Genomic DNA, 25936 nt, shown 5'->3' with positions numbered 1-25936 from the left:
TGTGACGGTTCAGTTTTGGAATTTGGAATCCAGAGAAGTCTGGTCTGATGACATTACTGTATCATAATCATTCCAGTACTATGCTAAGTCTGTCCTGTTTACCCAAACTTTTAATGAACATCAACGGCTTTTAATCTCCATGTGACTCTGTCGGTATTTATTCTGAATGGCGGCTCTAGTTTTGTATTATTAGTTTTAGAGTATCTAATTGTTTGGGTTTTTTTAGTCACTCTGAGGATAGTTTAATAGTATAAAAATGAACTATACATTTTAAACAAATAAATAAAATCAATTTCTCATCCCACTAGTTATTCCCACATGAGTTTAAACTCACAGATGAGTTTAATGATTTTCCTAAGAATAAGCTCTTGGAATTCAAACCCAAATTCCCCCTTTTGGTTTAAGTTTAAAAAGCAAATAGTCCCTCGTTTGATTCATTTGTAAGCCTAAAGCTATAGATTAGAGCTTGTGCTGCCAGCAGCCACTTCCTGCCACCACACCAGCCCATTGCCAACCACCTCCCTTTCTTTTATACCTTGCTCCTCATCTCGTCACAGCTCCCCCAACCCCCTGTCCTTCTACCATTGGTAGGAGGAGGGGAATAAAGGGAACAACAGGGAAGGACAAAAGTCTTTATCCTCTTCATTCCCATCCCCACAACAGTGGTAGCAACAACAACAATTACAATAGTGGGAGTGTAGGAAGGTTGGCCTGAACTGCCTGCCTGCCTGCCTGCTCCACCAGTCTGCTCGCTTGTGCCATCTGCCTGGGCCACCATCCCGCCTTCTTCCCCTTCCCCTGGTCTGGTGGCAGTGGCAACAACAGGGAGCATTCTGAAAGCCCCAAGCAGAGTGGAAACCATGGTTTGATATCCTGCTTTGTTCACCAGAGGGGATTGGAAAGATGTAGTCAAGAATCTTTTATAAGCTTGTTCTCTTAATGAAACCATAGTTTCTTGTTGTTACATGTAAACCAGACCCTTCAAATTGCAGAGCTAGGAGTCACATTCAAAAGCTAAATAACTCTAGATGTAATTCTTTATGGAACTAAGTCAATAAATAAAATCTAAGCAGAGTTGTGTCTTATTGAAATGAATAGAATTTGTGCACATTGTGTGTGTGTGTGTGTGTGTGTCAGTCATTCCATATGGCTGTAGAGAGAGCTGAAGAGGTGAGAGGTGGTTTGGTTTACCAGAACAAAAAATGCTTCTCACTTCTGATCTGATTTGGATGCCATTGTTAGAAAATATCCAACTTAGATGGTTTGCTTGGACATGTTTTGTTGACACGTTGACATGTTTTGTTGGCATGTTCATCAGTTGTACACTATTCTTGTGACTGTAATTCATTTTGACTGTTTTGAATTTTAAATTATTGTAGTTTACCATGGCATCTGCTTGTGAAGGGTAGACAATAAATAAATAAATAAATAAATAAATAACTTTCCAAGATACTCTTGTTAGTTTTTATGTTATACAACTATCTCTATCACACTTACAACTACATCTGTACATCTATGGAAATATTTATATATTTATAGAAAAAGCAACAGTATATTTTCTGTGATTTTGCAGTGTAATATTCTATCTTCCAGTTCCATATTGTTTTGTGCTAAGTAACCCTATAGGACATAGATAAAGTATAAACATGATTTGTTTTTCATAATTGCAGAGATATTCCCAGAATACCTGACAGTACGCATGCACAGTTGGAGTCCAGTAAGTTTCATTTTTCTGGATTGAACGCAAGCTGGAAATTGAAAAGATGTTTGTGTTCATTCTAAATTTTGCCTCTTTGTCTGTATCTGTATAGGTATCGCTCTTCTATGTGTCTTATCTATGTTTTCTATCATTCTTCAATAATAAACTATCAGAAGTCAGGAAATCTAATGCTAGGGTTGGCATTCTTTTATAAATTCACTCTTCTTTTTATTAAAAAGGGAAGAACAACCTAGTGGGTAAAAATAGAATTGATGTCAATCCTAACTTCAATTTCCTGCTTTTTTTGTTAATGCTGTGTGCTGCAGCCTTATTAAATAAAATGCATTTCATTATGTTCAATATTTAAAATCAGTATTTTTATATTTTAGAGAAAATACTACACCATACAAATATTTTAAAGTGATTGAATATTTGGCCTTTACGGATCTTATTAATGTGTTGGTATATGCCAGGTATCAAGAATAGAGCATGCCAACAGCAATGTCGGAGTGACAGCTCAAAACCTTAAGTTTTGGCAGATTCATCTGCACAGCTGTGTAAGACTGAGATGCTGTTTTCTTCTTCACTTTAGTGTTGGTTGGGGGAATCATCCCAAATAGGGCAGATTCTTCCACACCATTTGGATTTAATTCCCTCCCACTCCATCCCCGGAAGATATAGCCCACAATGCTCGTTTCGTCCCCCTGACCATCTGGAGGCATGATCGGACTTCCAGTTGTACAACATTGGATACAACCCATAATTAATTGTATCAGCCATTAATTTATTGTTGGATGTAAAAACCATAATGATTTTAAGACCCCTATAGCATCTTCTTACTGGAGAAATAAAGCTTGTAACCAAAAATATTTTTTTCAAGATGAAAAATGTTATTTCCTTGACTTACTCTAAAAATAATATAACAAGCAAACAATTTATTTGAGGAGACTTTATCCTGCCAAACCCAAATATTCAAAAACAAGTTCTTGTTTTGCAGTGTTTTTAATATAGGTGATAGCAATTGAGCTGCAGTCCTCAAGATACAGAGCATTTGATTTTGATCCAATCCCAGTGATTCAAGCATATGTTTAAGTTTCCATTAATATAATGGATCTTTAAGTGCTTAGCTTTGGCTAAATTATACCCATTGTTTCGTTCATCATGTTCATATTTAGCGATTAAATCAAGTTTTAAGATTATCTGTTACCTTTTCAACACACTGTGTATTCGTGTATTTTTGTTCAAATGATCCTTCTCTTAATGTTTATATAATCAGAATATGTTTAATAAAGTAAAATAAATTATACTTTCAGGTTCTAGTTCGTTTGAATCTCAAAAAATGGACCGGCCTTCTATTTCAGTCACTTCTCCCATGAGTCCAGGCATGTTGAGGGATGTTCCACAGTTCTTATCTGGACAACTTTCAGTATGTAAACATTTGTTCAGTTTGTTCTTATTTACTTTGTTGCTTGTAATAAAGTATTGTTAATGGAAAATGCCAGGTAACTATATACTGAAGTTGTTACTACCCTTAATTCTTTTATTCAGCTATTTCTCAACATGAATTACAGGCAACCCCCATTTACGCGGGGGTTATGTTCCAAGCCATTGTGTGCATTGGTGGAGCATGCGTAAGGCCACCCCACCCTGTTTTGTTCCTGGCCCTGTTCCACCCTCTTCTGGTGCTGAACATGGTGCACAGTTGTGCACGCATCAAATATATTCAAAATCGGAGTTGCCTGTAATTGCCTGTAATTACAATCTCCTCCTGTATTCAGGATATTTATATCTAATATTTTCAGTTTGTAGAATTATATTTTTCATTGCCATATGTAAATCATGAATATGCACAGTTGGCTACAGCTATTCATAACAGATTCTATAAAACATATTCAAGGAAAATGTAGAGTCCCATGTATGGGACTGAAAAATTATTCATGTCTTAAATAATTTGAAAGAACTGAAGCACAAGCTTCCACAACCCCTTCCTGAGCTAGTCTGAGAATCTATCCACTAGTTCTTGATCATATTCATTCTACTAATTATCACTGTGGCACAAGATTTCACACAGAGAACAAAGCATTTTGGCGACTGTGAACCTATTCTTTTTCCTTGGAAGCGCAAAAGTGATTTTCAAAAGTGTGTACATTTGAAATCTACACCAGTGCTTCCAGTAAAACAATTCATAATATTAATGAGTGATATTAGTTTGAAAAGTGTGAGCATGATGATCAGCAATTTCGTAAGAGCTGATGTTTAAGTGGTAGTAGGTAGAGAATGAATACAGAATGTATTTATGTCAAGAGAATACACAAAATATAGGGAAATTGGAAGGCAATTTCTTTGGCAGCAGGATGTGCAGTCCACCGGGAACTTATTCTGACAAATAACATTGGGATTTGCTGAAGAATGGGAAACTTTGGCAGGGACTGAGATTTTCTTGTTCAATAATAATAATAGTAATAATTTCCCATGTGTTTTCCCACACTGCTTATATTGAAACCACTAGAGTTTTACTGTGACAGAACGAGAACAAGGACTCTGATTTCTCTTGGAAGTAGCTTGTAGTAGCATAGCTTACTTTTCCCTTTGGTCTGACATGATGGATTGTAGTCCTCAATAGACATAGGAATCAGATTGTAAAAACATGAACAATACCTAATTCTCTGGAGGGAGAAGCTGCACTTACCCTACATTAGGAAACAGTAGACTATTGTTCACGTCCATTTTTATCCCCTGGGATAGACAAATCTGCAAATGTTTGTTTCTCTTGGTTTCTCATTTTTCAGTCTTAAATTCAAGTCTCTCTGCAGCAATTTGTTATCATTGATTTTTTTAAATCCTCATGAAAATTTGGCAGCATCTTAGTGTGATTTTCTCCTGTACACACATTCTTTATCCAGTTTTGGCTAATAAATAGATTTCTAAAGGAACTTTCCCCCAAATAATGCATTTTTGTTTATTTTAACTAATGTATGCACGTTCTGCACACCTTTACCTAACATATGCATTTTTGTACATGTTGGTTAGAGAAGTACAATACAAATTTTGGAAAAGTTCAGATTTTGAAGGATAGTTGTATTTCAGTTCCCAAAATGGGTGAGTTATGGATATTTGAGTGCACACACTCATGTGTTTTTTCGCAAGGAAAATAATGGATGGAGGGTGTGTAGAAGTCATGTTGTTTTGCATAGTTTCTCTCACTAGTGATCCTCCTTCTCTTGCTTATCGCTGTTGGGTGCCTTGTCTTTTCAGTACTGTTTGCAAAAGTAGGGCTGAGGTTCCTGTTGTCGTTTATCTCTAAATTATTTCGATACGTTTAGTACCTGTTAACTATAAGTGTGATTCATTTACAATATATGTTTTGTCTGGCTGCTGACTTCTTGTTAAAGTGATCCCATTTTTGTACAATGCGTTCCATCACTAGGTTTCCCCTTCTGTGCTTATAATTTTCTAAACATGGAAAATTTAATATAACACTTGTCCATGCTTCTTGATATGTGTACTGTGATCCCTAGCTGGGGGGTGATCAGCTGGTGTGCCATGAGTTGCTGCTGATTCACTTAAAATCCTATTTACCCATTGTGACTTTGAGGACAGTGGGAGAGGAGGTAGGAGAGTCATCTGGGCCTCCACACTAACTTTACTGTGAGTGTTTTGTATCACCTTTTGTGCAGGTATAACATCCTGTCATTGCTGGGGCTTGCACCAGACCTTCACCTGAGCATAGTATCTGGACTAAACTTTGCTTTTCCTCCATCATGCCCCCAATTCCGCTGAGATTCTCTCTCCCCCCCCAGCCACACCCATCTGCCCTGTTATGTCATCCTGTGTGACATCAGGTGGGAGTCAGGTAAAGTGGCCTGCACTTTGCCTGCACAGCATTTCTAAGCTGTTTCAGTAGCATTTTTGTCACCTGACGTGTTTATGATGTCAGGTAATGGACAAGTGGATGGCCATGCACTCCTGGCAAACCTGGCTTGTGGGGCTTGTGGTGATATGATCTTGGCCTGCTGGGTTGAAAAAGTTCCCCACCCCTGTTGCAGGGGTTCCACTAGCTGTAGTACCATCTGTCACTACAGCCAGTGTTAATTTGCTATGTTGTCGTATCTTTTGGGCTGCCAGTGCAAGAGCATTTCATCGTGAAAGTATCCCACCCATTAGGCAGTGTAGTGATTTTCAGGTGTCCCTAACACTTTTTCTTCAAACAGCCATTAATTTGGTCACTAAAGACCAAACTTGATGTCTGTTTTTAAGTTTCTCTTAGCATGTGTGTCCCACAAATTGTCTTTAATTCATTATAATCCATCTGACAGAATATGTTTTTGGAAAGATAAAAAGTGTATGTTCCAACCAGCTTTATTTAAACACTTCTAAGACCTATTTATTTCATCAGGAGAAATTGAAACAAATGCATAATACTCCCAATACTTAGTTTTAGCTGATCATGCCCTTTGTTTTATAAAGACTAGCTTTTTCAAGAAGAAAGTTAAAAATCAAGGAGCATTTTTTTCTGCAATATCTATTTGAAATGAGCTGAAGTGGTATAAAACCATTAACTTGACTGAGTTTTATATGGAATCTACAGCATTTCAGAGCAAGTCCAGATTTTGCATGGCATCGTCATGAAGCCAAATCAGAGTGAGTGCAGGAACAGAAGGCAGTGATTCCTACCCTCATTCTGATGTCTTATGACAGAAATGTTGAATAAAACAACACCCAACGGAGCAAAATATAACTTCTGCCAGGATCCAACAATGGGAAGAGTAACCTCTACTGTTAGGACCATATGAACAGGCAGCAGGGGTAGCAAAATTGCGAGCACAGTTTTGTAAAATCTTTCATTCCCCAAGTTCCTGTTCTATACCAAAGAATATTCAAAAGTGCCTTTGGCGCGCCTCTAGCTCACACTGAATAAAACTTATTGGAATCAGTTTTTATTCTGGGGAAGTGGCCTTACCGATACTGTTGGTTTGTCTTCTGCTGCAGGTTTGGGTGCACCGCAGACTGAAATTAGTTGTGGCCTTGGTCTAGGATTTTTGCCCTGATGTTGAAATATCAACATCTTGATGTCGAGACCTGCTAAGTGGTTTTCATTAAATGATTAGTTCGAGTCGGCCCTAGCAGAAATGCCTCAAAAGGTTGCAGTGGGTGGTTGCTCATCTCTTCAGAGGAATTTGCCGTATGAAGTACTGCAGGAGTCCATCTTGCTCATCCTACTGTTCAGCTGGGGAAATCTTGCATAATATTGAAGTGGAGTCAATATTTAGATGACTCACACCTCTGCATTCTTTTTCATCTGACCCATATGCTGTAGTTGTATTCAGGAACCACAAATGAACTGTGCACTGTTCCCTCAAGTACAACTGAGTCACTGGATTCCCTCTTCCTTCCTTGTGGTTCAGGCAAAAACTTGCTGTAGGCCATCATTAAGAACCTTGCAAGGGAGATGTATAAACAAAGTTTTAAATAACAGTAACAGTTAAATTACCAACACATGTGTAGAGCAATTCTGTTATGAAGGCTCAACCTGAAAACACAGATGGTGGATAGACAATCGTTTAGCACCAAGTGGTTCTTTGACACATATGCTGTTCATCTATAATGACTGACATAAAAAGCGGTGAAAACAACTTTGTCACCCATTGGTAGCCATCAAAAATCTGAGGAATAAGGAGCGGGGCGGGGGTTCATGTAGATAAGCTTAACAGAAACTAAAGCCAGAAACACAGGACTGATAGAAATACTCATATTTTGATTTCTTATTATCTGGGCTTGTATTATTGCTTTGCATACTCCTGGATATCTCATGATAATTGAAACTACAATATTGGCAAAGGGTGCTTTTCACTAATTCAGTCTGATAAGGCAGCTTTCTGTAACCTTGGGGATTAGACTATTGTTCTTCTTGGCACTGACTTTTAAAACTGTTCAGAAATTGTAGTGAACACAGTATGTGATGACTTCCTAACTGTGAAGTGCTTATCTGGAAGCACATTACTGTAGTCTCCTGGAAGAAATGTACACCTCTGGTTTTGTTTTTAAAAGCTGACATTGCTTCAGCTATATACACACTTAATAGAGCAATTCTGCGCTCTGTTCTACTGTCATAACCTCCTAAAACTGAGCCAATTGTGTAGTATTGTATGAAATCCTGTCCATAATTGTGGAATTTCTTCATGACATTTTTCAAAAGGCAACTTTCAGTGACCAGGATTAATCTCGAGATGCTGGTGTTGTGGTGATGATTATTGTGGTTTGAAGGGATTATATTGTTTAATTAGTTGATTAGATTCAAATACTTATTCTTATTTATTTATTTATTTATTTATTTATTGAATGCATTGGCTCATTTTGAATCTTTGCAGAAGTGTGAGGAAAAGCAATCAGTAAAGAAGAAAATATTCATAATGATTTAAAATTATATAACTGCTCTGTAATGTCAGAAGAGCTAATAGCAAAATACTGATCTCCAAGAAACGGACAGAAATGTATTGTTGGTTTGCTAGCATAAGCAATACTTATGAAAAATATTTGCCTTATCATGAAGTCAAAAAGAATTCAGATGGGGCTCTGATTAGGACTAGAGCTAATCCTATTCAGGATACTTTTGTACAGTTTATTTACCAGCGTATGCATTTTACAACAAAATGTAAAATCCATTTGGTCATGTATTTTATTATTTACTTCACAACATTTATGCACTCTTGAGTGTAATGAAACTTTAAACCAGTTCAAAGCATGTTTGTTTCTCTGTTAGTACAACTAAATTACTTTGGGGTTTATCCATACACACAGGCTATGTAAATAGACTAACAGTCCTCAAATATACTCAATATAAGCTGATTCTTCTTTTTGATGTTGATATGGCACATTTTGAAGGACAACTAATTAGCAAGTGTAGCAAAACAACCTTTATTAGCGAGATCTGCAATGTATCTTGAGTGTTGTGAACCGCCCTGTGATCTTCAGATAAAGTGCGGTATACAAATTTAAATAGGAACCATCATCATCTGCATCCAAGAAGGAAGCTTAAATCGAAACCAGTTTTTCTGGTCAGGCAGAGGGCAAAAGGAGATGAATTAGGAAGCATTTAATTGAGTTAGAAGTACAGTCCTGATATTATTTTGGGAATAAGGATGCTTCCCATGGGAGTGTTATCTTGCAGATGGGTTGTTCTTGTACATGATGAGCCCATGAGGGTAAACACTCTGACTTCTGAACCATTATATTAATTGCTATTCTGACTGCAGTGCCTCCCCAAAGCCTCCCCTGCACCCCCACCAAAGAACCAGAGAGAGCCTCTCATATCCAGCCCCTGCCCCTCACCCACACCTGGGAGTGCTTGTGGGGGCAGCAACAGCATAACCACAATACTGGCTGCTGCAGAATCGAGCCCATTGTCAAGCCTACTCTGTAGCAGAGATAGCAGGAAAGTGGCCCCTGTTTGGGTCTTGTTGAGCAAATTGCTTTGAGGTGCCTGGTTGTTTCAAGTGTACCATCTAGTCTTTAGGTACAGATGAATGTCAGTTGCTGCAGCCCAAGGCTGTGGACAAGGAATGGTGCAGCCTCCACAAGTAGTGAGTGCCTCATTGTGGAAAGAGACATGCCCACCTGCCATGAAGGAGGCAGCAAGTCACGGGCTGCTCCGAAAGAAGCGCTTCCTTGGAGTGCAAGGACCAGAACCACTATGAGCCAGTTGATAGGTGCACATTGACTTGGAAATGTGTGGAATTCCCTCCTTGCAGACAGATTATGTGCACACTCTTCAGGGGCCCAGTGAATGAGCATAATTGCTGATTCTGCACATTAACCACCCAGTTTATTCTATTCTATTCCATTCTATTCCATTCCGTTCTGTTCCATTCCATTCCATTCTATTCCCCATAATATATGCACTCTGTATTGTCTTTTATACTTTTATTGTAGGGCATTCTAGGGATTTTGGAAAATGAAGAGCAAAATATAAATGCTTTAAGTAAAATAAAACATTTCCCAGTTGTACTGACCCACAACATTTTACTGGGAGATGCTAGGGTCATTTTGCCTGTGAAACATGCAACCATTGACTCACACTGCCCCCACTTGTGGTTGAGCAGCTAAATATTGGCTTGGCTGCCTCCCAACGCTGTGGATGGGAAGTGGGGAAACTGCAACGACAGCAGAGGGGTCCATACTTTTGACATAACACATAGAGGCTCCCATGCTCCTGATATCCTTTGGTCAACTGTAAACAAAATGGCCAGCTATTGCTCAGGCAAGAAGCAAATGAAAGTAAGGATGTGGTGTTAGAGGTCACACACCAGAACATTGCCACATAGGTGACAAACTGCCCATTAAAAATGGGCTAGCTATACCAGCAATGACTGGGGGGGTGTAACGGGTTATTTTTAGTCATTAGATTTTGTATCAAATGGGTAAATCTGGATTTAACCAATAAAAGTACAGACTGGCATTTTGAGCATGATAATGTTGCGTGGATGGTGCAAAAAAGTGTGCATGAGTAGCACTGATTCTGCTGTAAACTCGCCTGGAAGCACCCTAACAGTTCTTGCTTTTCTGTTTGTCCCCACGATGCTTACTCAACTTGTAAACTTTATTTTTTTAAAAAAATTAAATATTGTTATGCTCTCTCCTATGAAATGCAGCATATTTTCTAAGAGTATATATTCACAGCTATATTTACCACTATTGTATGATTTTCTTTTCAACCAGTTTGTGCCAGATATCTATATTGCCACTTTCCACTTTAGCATTGGTTTATTTTTAAGCTCAAGATGCAGGGAAACCCTGGTTTTAAAATCCATGCAATCTGTGGTTGCTCAGTGCTAGAGAAAATGCATTCTGTATAATCTCAGGAGTAGTCTTATGTTACTTCTTCGGACATTGAAGATCTTAACCTTAGCTGTGCTTTGCCGCTAATTATGATAAGCTTGGAGTAGTATAGCTTTATTTTAGAAATGCTAAGTGCTCACAACAAACACAGTTTCCCCCCTATTACCACTGATTGAAACCATAAAGAAAAAGTTTATGAGAAATTGGATCTGCTAATGAATTGCATCTATGTCTCTGTTACATCATTTTATACTGGTTATTATGGGCGGATTCACCAACGAGCCCTGTGCAAGAGCTTCTGCTTGTGTAAGAGGGCTTCCTCTCATTCCATCCTCCTGCGGCCCCTGAAATTGCCTTGGGGGGTTGAGAGAACCCCCAGAACAGCATCAGGGAGGAGGGGGAGTCATTATGTCTGGCAAGCAGATATGCTGGGGCAGGTGGAATGTTTGTAATTGTGGCATGTTGAATTCTGCTCAGTGTTTCTTATAGTGCGATCCTGAGCATGTCTACTCAGAACTAAGTCACATTGGTCCAATGGGAATTACTCCCAGATGAGTGTGTATAGGATTGTAACCTTAGTTTTTTATGCCTTAAGTTAATGGTGGGGAACCTGTGATCCACCAGATGTTGTTGTATCCTTGACTGCTAGCTATGCTGCCAGTGGCTGATGAGAGTCCAACAACATCTGGAGGGAACACAGGTTCCCACCACTGTCTTAACTTATAACCGACATTGCACACAGACAAATGTCTCCCTCTTCTAAATAAGGCAGCTTTTAACGCAAGCCACTCACTATGTGAAACAGGTTGTGTTATTTCTTATTGAGTTGAAAGTATGATTGGTGAAGGAACATACATAAATTTTAGTTTTTTAATAATGCAATTGCAGATTTAATTTATGCACTGCATATTTAACAGTTCTCGTTAGATAAACATGTTTGTGGTGTAAAGCAGTGTTTTATTAAAGTTGTGTGTCCTTGTTTTACTTTTGGTCTTTTAGTTTCCAGCGTGTTGTCTTTTTGGTTTTGTTTTATTGCTTTTTCTTTAATTTTGCTTACCAGAGCCAAAGCCTTAGTAGAAGAACAGCGCCTTTTGTTCCTAGGGTTCAGGTAAAGGCTTCATCTGCCTGACAGAAACTAAAGTTGTGTTCCCCTCTCCTACGTTTTGTTTGACTTGGAAAATGCATAGTAGGGAAATGTCACAGTTTGATCCATTTTCCCATTTTAATTTTAATGTGTTGCTTCAAACCATATAAACAAATTTCATATTGTCTTGTGAGCAGCTTGAAACTGCATGGTGATTAGAATACTGTACTAAACTAAAATTTAAAGAGACAACTAGTTTTTAGTTTTACTTTTTTTCTATATCTAATTAAACAAGCACAGATTTCAGCAATGATAATAACTGTGTGTTGCATAAATACATACCTTGAACTAGAATTAGTTGATCTTATGCTTTGGATGTTTGGCCTCATTGTATCAAGGTTGGTGTCTCTTTAAATCACACATTTTCATTACAAAATTTCCTTTTTTGCATTTTCCAAATGGCAGTAGTTCCCTGAGCAGAAGACGGGCAAATAAATTTGTACCTTGTCTAAGGAATGTGTACCTTGCGTTTTGACACATTAGTTGAAATATTAAAAACAATAATGATTACAAAACAATTTCCCATGACTACTAGAGATGACTAGTTCTGATCTTATTTGGGTACAAGTTGTTTGCCTTTTTTCATTAGGAATCCCTTAAGGTACTGTAGATTAACCCAACTGTAGGTTGTAAGAATGTCATAATGCTGATCTTGTTTTGCTGCATGCTTACCATTTTATTTATATTTTTTGTTTAGACAACATTACCTGCTTTTGTTATAAAATATTTTTGTGGAAATGCTCATCATTTGTATAAATGCTGTATAAGCTTATTCTTTTCATGCTCTTTCACTGCTTAAGAAAATATAAAAATGGAAAGTTCAGAGTTACATGAATTATAGTTTTTGTTATTGTTTAGAAAGGAAAGCACTTATTATTTTAAAAGATAACTACAAGAAACAGGCCACAGAGAACATAATGAGAGACAGAGAGTCAAGTCTACATGCAAATCCTAATGCGTTCTCAATTCTTTGGCTAGCATTAAGCCTCATAACGTTCTCAGAATTTATTATGTCACTAAAATGCAAAATTATTATTTCAGAATAAAAATAAGGGCATGTTTTTGCAAACATTTTCATAACAGAGTTTTTGTTAATTTGTGCTGGGTGGACAGTAGGGGGGAATGCTAAGATGTATCTTAATCAAGATGTATTCGGACAACTGTTCCAGTTCAGCTCCTGCAAGCTCCTCCTCCCTAACTAAAATCCCGATCAAAGGAAAATAATCTTAAAAAATAATGGGTGATATCTAGTGTTGCATGAGTAGATTTCCACTTGCTCAATGGCACTTCCCCTCCCTTTCCTCCGACTGCACCCCTCACCTAAAAAATCTGCTCCAGAGAATTGAGACAAACCCCAAAGCAGATTTTGTTAGCAAGGAGAGGAAGTCCCATTGTGTGATCAGAAGTCTTTTGCTCAATTGGGTGGACATCATTAGATTTCTCCCTTCCATGTATTATCTAGCCAGTATTGACAATATTGTTCAAATCAGACTACATCTAAGCAGTATGGATATCCTATCTGCATTGAAATAGAAATCAAGAAACCAATACAGCATTTTCTTGATTTTCTACAAATGTAAACGCTCTTAGTTGATTATAACTTCCTAAAATTATTGCTACATTTAAAGGTATATCTAAGTGAATTAGCATTGTTTTGAGTAAATACGAAATGGCATGGCCCTGACAAGGTGGCCAGTCTTTCTTTGCAAAGAGTGTGGGCCACAGCTCAGCGCTATGGAAAAGTTCCTGCTTCCATCAAAATGAAGCTAATGGCAAATGACATGTGATAATAATAGTCATGGATCACCATATGATAGCCTCAGTCTTAAATACCCCCGTTCTCTTTTCTCCCCGTTCTATTGGTTAGGTTTTTTCAGGAATTGTAAGCTATTCCAAATCTAGCAGATGAATTTGTTTTATAAAAATTGAAATAAAAAAGGCTGAGTGAATGCCATATTACCTTTAAGTACAGTGCAGAGTTGAAGTAGTAAGTTGGTTACCATATACTTGCATGTAGAAGACTTCTGTAAACTGAATATAAAATGCCTTAACAGGTCAATTACTGAAATGTGAACAGGTCTGTAATGTACACAGCTTTATTTCATGGTCTTTCTACATATACTAATCAAAATCTGAAGTAGTCTTTCATGAATTCATATCGCATATAAAAATGTTAGGATATCTGTTGCTCCACATATGCACATATACAACATATACATAACAAAAGTAAACAATTTTGCATACTTTTACATATGTAATATAGTGCTAAACAGATTATACATGCAAAATAAGTTTCATCACATTTATCATTTTGGGCCTTAAGGCTACAAATTAGAATGCCATGAAGTTACCTATACTGTAATAGTAAAACAGATACAGTGGAAGTCTAAAAGTTACATGTACTTTTAAGGATAACTGTATTATGAAAGAAGTAGATTGACTAATGCATAATTTCTCTTTACAGATAAAACTGTGGTATGACAAGGTTGGTCACCAGTTGATAGTCACAATATTGGGTGCAAAGGATCTTCCTTCAAGGGAAGATGGGAGGCCGAGGAATCCCTATGTTAAGATTTACTTTCTTCCTGACAGAAGGTAGGATGAAAAAAAAAAGGCTTAACTACTTTGAATTAAATTTCTGTGAAAAAATAGTAATGTTTGGTAACTAGTATTGGTCATAATATCTCAGTTACTGTATTTTTGTGAGAGGAGAAATGCCAGACAAGGAGCACACCTGATCAAATATCTGAGGAAGTTGTAAGGGTTAGCACCTTTGCAGGGAAAAATAAATGATGGTCTTATTAATGGTGGTCAATAAATTTTGAAACTTTTAAGCCGGAGAAGATAAATAATATCACACAGAATGATGTGCCTATTCAGATTGCCATAGTTTATCTAAGTCATAATAACTATGCTTTTCTCAGACATTTGATAAAGGGATGTTGACTATGGTGGTAGCTTGCAATAATCCTGGTGAACCCAATGAACAATCTTATATATTTCCATTACCCTTAATGAGAATTTGGGAATGGATGTTGAGAGTTACAGAGATATTTTACAGGGTCTTTAGTGGCAGAAAAATATGATGATTCAGAACAACTCCACGCTGTCCTGCAGGCCTTCTAGATTGGTAAAGGCTGCAAATGCACACTGCCCTCTAGTGCAGTTAGAAATGTGAGTGGGAGAATGAATGCAAGTTGCCTACTGCTTGTTTTTCTTCAGCAAGCACAAGACCATGTCTACTATCTGACCTTGAAGTCATCGAAGAAGTTTGAGCAGATGGCATGTGTCAGGGGTTTAGGAGCAGAGGCACGGGCAAGGGAGGAAACAGAGAGCGAAGGGGAGGAGGCAGAAGAAAAGATGAGTGATGACGACGACCCGAGATCTCCTAGTCTTTCCAGTGAATCAGAGGATTCACAGAAAGGAGCACCAGTGGCCAGGGCAAGGGGGGAGTCTAGGGGGGCACCCCAGGAAGATAGAGCCAGAGGGGACTCAGGGGGGAGCAGCTGGAAATCGGGACCAGCGTCACCGCCAGGAAGCAGGGAAGAGGAAGGGAGCCAGGGGGGAAGCGCTGGCAGCTCACCACAGGAGGGAGGGCATGAGTCAGGAGTGGCCACACCTCCATCGGGGAGCGAAGAAACGGTTAAGAGGAAAGTGGAAGGTTGGGCGCGCGCGCCAAGTTCAAATGCAGAGGAAGGCGGCGCAGTAAGCAGCCCCGAAAGGGAACCAGGTCCTAAAGCCCGGCGCAAGGAGGCAGGAGGGTCCGGGTCAGCGTCAGAAGAATCCCGGAAGGAAGAAGCCCCGGGGGGTAGAGGGACCCAGAGGAGGACAGTCAGGCGGAAAAGGTGGAGCAAGGCTAGGATATTAAGTTGGTGCACACGGGGCGGAGACTCAGACGGAGCTTCGCCGACCTAGCTACTAGACGTAGAGTTGCGCGCAGCAGCGTGAGAATGGAAACTGTAATTCAATAAAGACTTTTACTTAATGATCGCTGGCTAGCGTGATCCTCCGTGAGCTAGGATCTTCAAGCAGCTCTGACAGCATGCTTGACGATCTTTGTTATGGGTCCAGAGCTGAAGCAGTGGGGAGCAAGTGGAGTCCCATTGGCCTTGAACCTGCTGCAAGAGCCGGAACACCTTGGATTTGGCAGTGCTTTTTGCTAAAGCCCAAGAGAAACTTGATCAAGAGAAATAAATTGTGGCAGGAGGGGGAGAGATGCCAAATCTTAGTAATTCCCTATTTATATAACCATCAGTTGATCAACCTCTTTATTATGGTCAGTGATTAGTAAAAAAATAACTTTGTATAACTACATTAACTGTAGTAGGGATTAATCTAACCAGCCCTGCCACTGAAAGCCCTGTGTAAGAACTGCTTGTTCAGTAGGGCTTTCCCCACCTGTCTCCCCCCGCCCCCCATGCCTTGAAATTGTATCTGGAGAAAGTCAGAATGACCCCCTGAACAGCATGCGGTATGGGAGGAGAGGGAGAATTATTCTAGCGGCTAAGCAGAGATGTTTGTGCAAATGGAAAAAATGGAAGAGCACAGTGTCACTTAGATGTTTTCCTGCTTTGCTTTGCTTTGCTTTGCTTTGCTTTGCTTTGCTTTGCTTTGCTTTGCTTTGCTTTGCTGTATGTGATTTCAGTTTTTTAGAACTATCCATATTTCTTGGAACATGCAATTTTCAACCAACTATGAATTCTTATAACTATCCAAATTAGGTATTTTAAACATGAGAAAAAATTATGACATTTTGTTTTTGAATCTTGTGGTAATTTTGATACTAGTTTGCAATATGCTGTCAGTGTTCATATAATCTCTCCCCCCCCAATATATTTTAAAAGTGGGCCAGTTAAAAGGCACTGCTATGATATCTTTATCAGAAAGCATTTTTTCCAAGCAATTTACCATCTGTAGGTGTATCATATACTATGTATGTATAGAAGAAATGCAATTTGTTTATTATTAATTATTAAGAAAGTGCCAGAATGTGTGTCGTATGTTTCCTTTTTATAATTTTCACAGTTGTTGCTTTTCTTTTAAGGCAAATAGTGTAGATGCTTTCCTTTAATTACTCTGGGTGTTTCCTTTCAAGTTCAAAAGTAAAAGTAGCTTGTTCTATTGAATTTGTTTTCTTCTAACAGTGAAGCAGTCTCTCCCCTGCCTCCCTCACCCCCCGGAAGAATAAGCTTAGTAGGCAAAAATAAATCTCTTTTATATGGAAAAATAACCTGCTAGAAATAAAGTGCAATTAAACAACTCAAGCATTTAATTAGGTGAGGCTGTGAAGTTCTGACTAAACAAATTATACAGGAGAAACTTGTCCAATATAACCTAGTTCAATTCTCCAAAGTAAACAAATCTTTAGTGTCTAAAATAAAGTCATTAAGGCTACATTAAAAAATCCACATATTCCAAAGGAGTTTAGTGATAATAAGAGAGCTACTCTGAAGTAAGTTTTTTGATTCTGTCATTGGGTAAGATCCAGAGAGCCAGTTCTTTTATCAACTTAGATTAAGTTGTGCCAGTGATAATAAACCTTGTCTTCAGGTGCTGTTTTAAAAATAAACTTAGCAGAAGTTTATACATAGGTGTATTAGCAATTTCAGTAGGGAAGAACCATGTTCATCTCTTACAATAATACCAAAAGAGTGTTCTGTGGCTCCTTAAAGACTAACTGCATTTTATTTGGACTTACACATGAAAGTTTACTCTGCAATAATGTTGTAAGCCACTTTGGGCACAGTTCTGTGGAAAATTAGCCTACAAATAAAGAGATGAAGATGATGAAGATGAACATGTTCATTGTGTAAACAACTAGACCAAGGATTGGATCCAAAGGACTGCACACTAGTTTTGCATACCTAAGGAGGCACTGGATTTCTCAAAAAGCACTCCCAAGTGCCAAATGGCAAACCATTTTTGGAACTGGAATGTTAATTGTTTCTAGTATGTCACCTGAGTCTGCTGTTTCAAGAAACAAGTAAAATAATGTCATTAGATATGTGTAAAAAAGCTATTTGGATACTGGCCTGTGCCTGAAATCTGAAGCTAACACTAGAATCCTATGCAGTATTAAATTAACAGCACAGTCATGTACAGTCCTACACACTAGGGCACCCAATGTGCTGCCCTCCAGATATTACTGGACTCAACTTCCATCACCTTTGACCACTGGCTATGCTGTTTGGACATACTGGGATTTGGAATCTGAAAACATCTGGAGGGCTACCCTGCACACTGGGTTGCATTAAGTGTTAACCATACTCAGAGTAGTCCCAATGAAATTAATAGGCATGACTAACATAGGTACATTAATTTCAGTGGATTTACTCTCATTTATTTGGCTAGAACCCACTAACTGGGGGTAAGCCCCATTGAACACTCAAAGGATTTCAGCCTAAAAAGCATTACTTCAGACAATATAAGGAACATGCCTACATAAAGAAAAGCATTGGGGCCTTGTGAGTATTCATTTGTATTTGCTGTGTATATTTGCAAAGACGTTTCTGAAGGCAAGTCTCAAGCAAGCCTTTGTCATCTTCTTCTGGCAGTCATTTGTTTTATAAATCACATATTCAATGGAATAGCAACACTTCATTTATACTTCTCAATTACAGTGATAAGAACAAAAGAAGAACAAAAACAGTAAAGAAAACATTGGAGCCCAAATGGAACCAAACATTCATTTATTCTCCAGTTCATCGGAGAGAATTTCGAGAACGAATGTTGGAAATTACTCTTTGGGACCAAGCACGAGTTCGTGAGGAAGAAAGTGAATTTTTAGGAGAGGTATTCAAAGCATTTTAAGTAGACTATCAAGAGTTATTGGGGGGGGGGATCAAAAATATATTTAATGTAATCTTTGTTGGGCAGAGTAATCCTGTGGGTTTGTTGACATAAACAGCCACTGAGATTTCTTCTCCCGTTCTGCATTTCTGTGAACTGCTGCTCTGTTCTGTGGTCCTGTGTTATGTTGTCATGGGTAGTTTTATATTATTTAATGTAAAATGTACTTGTTTTTAATTATGATTGCAGGGTGCAGGTTGGTTTGTATGGGGAGGGACGGTCCTTGAGGTATTGCGTTTCTGAGTAATTTAAGGCTTTATAGGTCAAAACCAGCATTTTGAATTGGGCCCGGAAACTATTTGGCAGCCAATATGCTCAAACCATCATGCCCCAGTGAGCAATCTGGCTGCCAAATACCAGCTGAAGTTCCCAAGCCATCTTCAGAGTCAGCTCTACATATAATGCATTGCAGTAATCTAACCAGAAACTCAATTTACTTTCTAAGCCAGAGAAGAATTTCTTGAGGATATAGTGCTCAATTTGTAATGAAGTTCAGTTTTTGAGCTAGATAAATACAATTTTTGGCAACATCAGTAATCCTCATCTAGTTGGGGTAATTTGAGGATAGGTTGCTCTTTTAGTCACATTTACTCTTTCTGACCTAAACACATTTTTACTGCATTGTTCCTCGTATTGATTTCTAATACAGAGATTTGTTATGAAACTAAAGTGGCCATTAAATTTTCACGATATGCTGGAAATATGTGACTGCAGCGTAATGTAGACTTTATGAAACATTTATGGTGCAAGTGGTGCTTTGCACTGTGACAAGTTTTATTCTCTTTTTAGATTCTAATTGAACTAGAAACAGCACTGCTGGATGATGAGCCTCATTGGTACAAACTTCAGACACATGATGTCTCCTCATTGCCACTTCCCCACCCTTCACCGTATTTGCCACGCCGACAGCTTCATGGAGAGAGTCCCACGCGAAGGTTGCAAAGTAGGTTTTCCGTTCTATTAAAGGCATATTCATTTCTATGTGGAATAAAATGCATTTCTTCTAGGTAAGAAATGCATACAATGAAAAACCAGCATCTGCAAATACTGATCTTTTCTTGACTTCTGTATTTTTACTGAACTTTATTGATGGAGAGTCATACTTATATTAAGAAACATCATGCTTGCCTCCTCTGGTTTCTTTTCCTTCTCATAGCCATACAATCATGTATGAAAAATGTTGATATAATGCATTTCGTATATCATTCATTAGCCTTTGCAACAGCTAATATGCACTTCATAATGGTGAATATATATAATTTGAGGATTCATGCACAAACATCTGCAGGAGAATAGAATGCTTCAAATCATGATATGCTGAAATTTGATTACTAAACAGACAGTTAATCTACCTCTAATGCAACTTTCCTAAATGAGACTTCTGCTTCTATATGTGATTTCCTCACACACAAATTGAGCAGAAAGAGGAGGTGTAATCCTTAAGTGATACAGTGAATTATACTAACTCAGACTGCAGGGGTATGAGTCACATTTTTGAATCTGCACCCATATAAACAAAGTTCTGTGCAAAAATTACTCTTGACTGTTTACAAGTGTCCCCCCCACTTTTTTTACATGGGGACCAATAATATGTGACCCTCACCTGCATATTTAATATGTTCTATTCTGCCATCTCAGGACTTTACAGTTCATTGACTAAATCATTCTGTTGGATGTGTAGAAAAGGCAAAAAACCCCTAAAAAGCAACAAGAAAACCTGCAACTTCAAGGAGTTCAGTACAAAACTAACCTGAGACAGATTATACTTCACCTCCTGAAGCCTGATGAACAAAGCACATCTTCCTCCTAAAAGTATAATTTTGAGATGAGGTGCACCTTAGTAGATAGGTAGTTTCAAAATGTTGGAATTGCTAAAGTATTAGACATGGTATTGAGATGGAACCCCATGTTACAAGGCAGCAGCAACAAAATAGCAGTTGCTTGCAACAAACTGGGGAGGGTTTCATATGAAATCATAGAATTGTAGAGTTAGAAGGGATGTTGCATGTAAGTTTCCTAGAAACATCTGGCTGACCACTGTTGGAAACAGAATGCTAGACTAGCTGGATCTTTGGCCAAAGCAAAAGAATGATATACATTATTTATTCTTCATATGTCCACATATTTTTTTCTCTTATATGAAATTGTTGTTTTTGGTGTGTTTTATTAATTTGCATGTTTGAATGGTTTCTGCACAGGTTTATGACTATAATTTGTATTGTAATGCACGGATAAGTTATTTGAGGCTGCAATCCTATGCACACTTATTTGGGAAGAAATCACATTGAATTTGGGGAACTTTTGAGAAAATCACAGCATATACATAGGATTTGAACAGTAAATCAGAAAGAATGTTAGAGGGCTGTTAAAGTAAAAACAAAACAAAACTGTGAAGATAGGTAGGATGAATAGGAAAAGAGGAAGCCCCCTCTCTGCTCTTGGTCAAAGAAGCAGACACAGATGTCCACAGGTTTTGATGAACTGTGTCAGCTGGGGAATGGACTCTGAAATCAACGTATCTAAAGGCTTTGCAACCTTTCTGTTGTGATTCAAGGACCCACCACCCGCTTGAGGATAAGAAAGACACATGGACACAGTATATAAGGTTGATAGGCTAAAAAAGGCCACAACTTTATTGATTACAGCATATGAGAGGTATTGGCTTAGGCTCTGGTAAACCGCAGCAAGTGACTCCACCCCCTCAGGGAGGGGTGAGTCCTTCAAGGGTTAACCACCAGTGGGAGGAGCCTGTTGATGCAAATACAACTGAAAGCTCCCCCCCCCCCGATGTCACCGCGGGTCATGCCATGGCCCTAGCCACTAGGGGGTCGGACAGGATCCACGACCGCCGGATTCATTTACTGGAATACCCATAAAGTTCAGGGGTAGGCGATGGCCACACCTGGCCGCGTTTGAGCGGTGAAACCCCACCCCCAAGCCTCCACCTGGTTGGTTGGCTACCTGGGGGTGTGGCGCGGCAGCCGGGATGGCTGGGCAGGGGCCGAAACACCCCCTGCCAACTCGGGAAATGGCTCCTGCTCACAACTCCTCCCCTCTGCAAGGAGGAGAGGCTTTCTTTTAAGGGTCCTATTCCTATGACAGCTATATGACTACCAGGAAAGTAACAGGTGTAGCTTATTGCCAGTCAATTTCATGTGGGACAGCCCTGTTAGAGAACTTTAGTTGCTTTAAAATAAAGCAAATAGATTGCTGGTTGGGACTAGGCCTATGGAAAACATTACCAGCATTTCTGTAGGCTGCTGCATTGGTTTTCAGCTCATTTCTAAGAATGATTCAAGGTGTTGGACTTCAGCTTCCAAGTGCTAGATGTCTTGAGATTGAGTATCTTGAGGTCTGCCTGCTCCAGTATAAACTTTCAAAACAACAAGGGCCTTCTTAGGTTCCTCCTGCCTTCAGAGATAAGGCGGGCATTGATTGTAAGTAGAGTCCTTTCAGTTGTAGGACCCTAACTTTGTTAGGTCCTCTCCAGGGGGACTTGCCCAGGACTGATCTTGATGTGTTTTTGGTGTCATAAGAGCAGAACCATAGCTAGGTGATCTTGCGCCCCTGGCAGAAACGCCCAGATTGCGCCCCCCAGCCATGGACAAATTAGCTCTTCTTACCACCTCTCCTCCATTCAATTCACCCCCTATTTAAAACCATTTCTTATGAGGCAATAATCAATATTTATATTTATGGACATATTTTGTAGCCGCTTTTGCGCCGCCGCTCCCCATCGCCTGCGCTCCTGGCGGGGGCCCACCTCACCATCCCCTAGCTATGGTCCTGTATAAGAGGCATAAGTCTCTTAAACTGTCATCATTGTGGTTTTCCACTATGAAGAATTTTGTGGCTGTCCTAACCCTGACCCTGCTTGGTGGTGTAGCTTGAGGATAGGATTACATTGTTAGAATATGTTGAAAATAATACCATAACAGTTGCCGGAATAGCGTTTGTGGTTCAGTTTGCAGGAACTATTGTATTCTGGTTTGTATGGATTTAAAAAACAAACAAGCTCTTAGGCTGCAGTTCTAAATACACTTAATGCAGTGTAAGCCCCATTGAACACAGTGAGATTTCAATCTAAGAAAAACATGCATAGGATTGTAGTGTAAAGATTTAACTAGCTGTTCCGCATAAAACTGTTATCCAAAACTAAGTTTCCAGATGATACACATGCCTGTTGCATGTCAAGTCCTCGTGTATTTGTTTCTGATATCACTTCATTTTAACATTTTTTCCAGATAAAGGCATTTATTCATATAATTCAGGTAAATTATGAGCATGCTGTGTATTGCTTGCTTCATATACACCATTTATTTTGTTGATAAAATGCTTCTGCTGCTTGTTGTGCACCAGTTCAACTGCTGTGGGTTTCTTATTCTGCTTTTCAGAGATAGGCCCTTGCCTTTGCGTTATTTCTAATTTTAGTTGCTTAGTGTTATAAGCATTTGCTGAAAAAATCCAATGTTTTTCTGGACTGTTTATTTGTTTTGTCGCCATGTGAAGGTGTATATAATAATGTTAGTAGATTTGTTGAATCTGGTATACAGTTTGTGAGATGAGACAGCCATCGGTGACATTCAACTATGTTTTACTTAGAGCAGACTTGCTGAAATTAATGGACCCAATTTACTGATATCCATTAATTTCAATGGGTCTACTCTGAGCAAAATCTAGTTGAATACCATCCCATATTAAAAGGTTTTGGTTTTGACAATGTGCTGAAGTAAAAGCGAAAAATTAACTTCAGTATTTTGGAATTCACGAGAAATGTGATATTGTATTATATTGGTTAGAACAAAACTGGAATACCATAACCAGGTTTAATTCACATAATTGACAAAGGTAATGCATCCATGGTTCCTGTTAAAAGTACCACCACCACAACAAAAGGCTGACCCTACCAAGAGAAATAAGGTGGGGTGGGCAGGCTGCTAAGTGATGGGAATACAGAGCATTTCTCATTTTTTCTCAGCTTCATTTGTTTCTTGCCCACTGAAGGGTGTGAGAGAGAAGGGTTTGTACCCTAGAATATCTTCCTTCACAAATCCTCATAGTAAGCAAAACTTACTGTGTAAGTTGTCATAAGGCAAATAGTACAAAAATGAAACAGGTTGAATCTTGTACAGCAGCTGGTATCATTAATTTTTAGCAATATTCTTTCATATACTGCCCAGATCCTTTGCATAAAAGTTGATTCATGACTGGTTAATCAACCAGTATTTTTCTTCTAAAAATCACTATGCTTAGCATTCTCACTCTTTATTTGGCACCGTCAATGTCAAAAATACAATTGTGGCAGTCCACTCACACAACAGCTAGTCTGTTCATCAGAACCTTCTTGTTAGCACAGCACAAGAGCCAATTCTAATGGGTTTTTGATGCTTGCAAATTATGTTGTGCAACCACTATTATTATTATTATTATTATTATTATTATTATTATTATTATTCCTAGTGAGAGATAAGTTGGTGTGCTACTGCTTGCACAATGATGTCAACTTTCAAACTTCTTGTGCTAACATTATGGTGGATCTTACCCTTTTCCTTTACAGCTCAGTTTTTCAGTTTACATTTAGTGGATCTTAATTCTACTTTTAAAAATAGTTGTAGTCTTTTCCAACTCTGTGCCATCTGCACACTTTATGTGCAAACTCTCCATTAATGCAACTCATTAACCACAATGTTGAATAACAATAGGGCCCAGCAACAATACTTCTGAGACTCGAGTTTATACGGTTTCTCAACTGCACCATCCATTCATAGTATTTCAGTGTTCAATTTCTACAAGCTGATACTAGTAATTTGATACCACTAATCTGATGCCAAGATCTTTCAGTCAGTGTTCTCTAGCTCAGACTTTGAGGTAAAACCAATTCAAAAGTCTTGCTAATGACGGACTACATTGCATTTTCTACTTTTATCTTCAGTCACAAAAGAAAATCAAATTGTTTTGTTTTTGTTTGTTTTTGCTAGCCATTAATTTTCTTTTCTTTTTAGGGGCTTACAAAAGGGTTTCTTTAAAATTAGTACAAATAACTGTAGAATGCTGGTTCTGTGGTCTGCCTTCCTTTTGTGCTTTGAGAAATTATAAGTAGGATGTTCGTTCTTCAGACATTTTAGCTCTTGTTTCTGCTCTATGAATGCTTAAGTATTTCTTATTCTTAATGTGGATCCTATAGCATGTTGTATAATTCATCAGCTGAGTTGCATACCAATTCAAATGCAGCATGTTCAGTTCATGAATTCAGCCTCAGAATATCAATCATATAAAATTGGTTGCCCGTTCTTTGTGTTTTCCATTTCCAATAGCTTTTATGATATACCCAAAGTATGGAGCTCTATTTGTACACTGAATACAGAACAGTTGTGCTGTCAAAACAAAGGCAAGGTATTTAAGTGGAAGGACGTGTTTATTGAGGTCATGTTGTGTTTCAGTGTACAGTGAATAACCGTACCCTTGCTCCTTGCAAAAATGGAAGAAGCAGAGATTATTCTGCGCTACCTGTTGCTTAATTTCACTACATTTGGAAAATACACAGCAGCTGAGGGAGTTAAACTACTTTACTGTATATGAAAGCTACAAGTTCAATATCATCAGTTTGACTATCTTTACTAGCTTGTTCAGCTCTATGATTTAGTCCTTTCATATCTTATTTGTATACTCATTGAGGGCTAAAGTGACCTTTCCTGTCCAATAGGATTATTTTATTGTTGACAAATAGGTTAAATGTGGTTGTAAACTGTTGAACAATATCTGCCTGCTGTTGTGTAGGAAACCGAGAAGTGGGTAAGCATATTTAAAATTAAACCAGAGTCTCAATTTTTTCTTACTTGACCTACTGTTAAGGTGTAATAATAGACTTTGGGCCAGCTTTTGCTGATGAAGCTCTAGTTATTTTGGTAAGTATTGTGATCACTCCATTACCTTTAAAATACTGCTTTTCTCTGCTTTTCACAGCTATAATTTGTTTTATAGGAGACTAAAGCATACATGGAAAGCTATTGAGCCTTGTTAACAATGATCAGCAAGCCTTAATAAATGTAGTACTCATTTAATAGAACGGCTATAATTAATCCTATGATCCTCTCTTTCTTTTGGCAGGGTCCAAACGAATAAGTGATAGTGAAGTCTCAGACTATGATTGCGATGATGGAATAGGAGTAGTGTCAGGTAACAAATTTATAAGATTTTAACACTGAAAAAGTTTATATTTATAATTTGTCATGATAAGTTGATTGGCTTACTCTTTCATTGTTGTGTTTTAATTAAAAACCTTCCTGCTTGTTTAGACATGCCATGAGGTAACTTGGCATGCCAGTGGGATCTGGAATCCCAACAGAAGTGTTGAACAAGTGGAAATGGTAATTCCTTCTAAGGAGTGTAGGTATTACATGGTATGTTTT

At 38.4% G+C, this 25936-nt stretch overlaps 1 protein-coding gene across 28 annotated transcripts in view; it reads left to right on the top strand.

Moving 5' to 3' along the window:
- Positions 1 to 25936, top strand: part of RIMS2 (regulating synaptic membrane exocytosis 2) — a 349035-nt gene that overhangs the window by 175083 nt on the left and 148016 nt on the right. For 19 of the 28 annotated variants that reach the window (XM_083516456.1, XM_083516453.1, XM_083516452.1 and 16 more), the window contains 6 exons: positions 1671 to 1717; positions 3013 to 3125; positions 14143 to 14273; positions 18299 to 18470; positions 19317 to 19470; positions 25635 to 25703. In XM_083516456.1, coding sequence (XP_083372582.1) covers positions 1671 to 1717; positions 3013 to 3125; positions 14143 to 14273; positions 18299 to 18470; positions 19317 to 19470; positions 25635 to 25703 — 686 coding nt within the window. Of the gene's footprint in view, positions 1 to 1670; positions 1718 to 3012; positions 3126 to 11594; positions 11643 to 14142; positions 14274 to 18298; positions 18471 to 19316; positions 19471 to 22771; positions 22799 to 25634; positions 25704 to 25936 lie in introns of all 28 variants that reach the window. The other 9 variants (XM_083516462.1, XM_083516445.1, XM_083516461.1 and 6 more) reach the window with 3 other exon arrangements.

This window comes from Podarcis liolepis (genome assembly GCF_965112155.1).
Source record: "Podarcis liolepis genome assembly, chromosome: 8".
Taxonomy (NCBI): Eukaryota; Metazoa; Chordata; class Lepidosauria; order Squamata; family Lacertidae; genus Podarcis; species Podarcis liolepis.
This window is presented reverse-complemented; position numbering and strand designations above follow the sequence as displayed.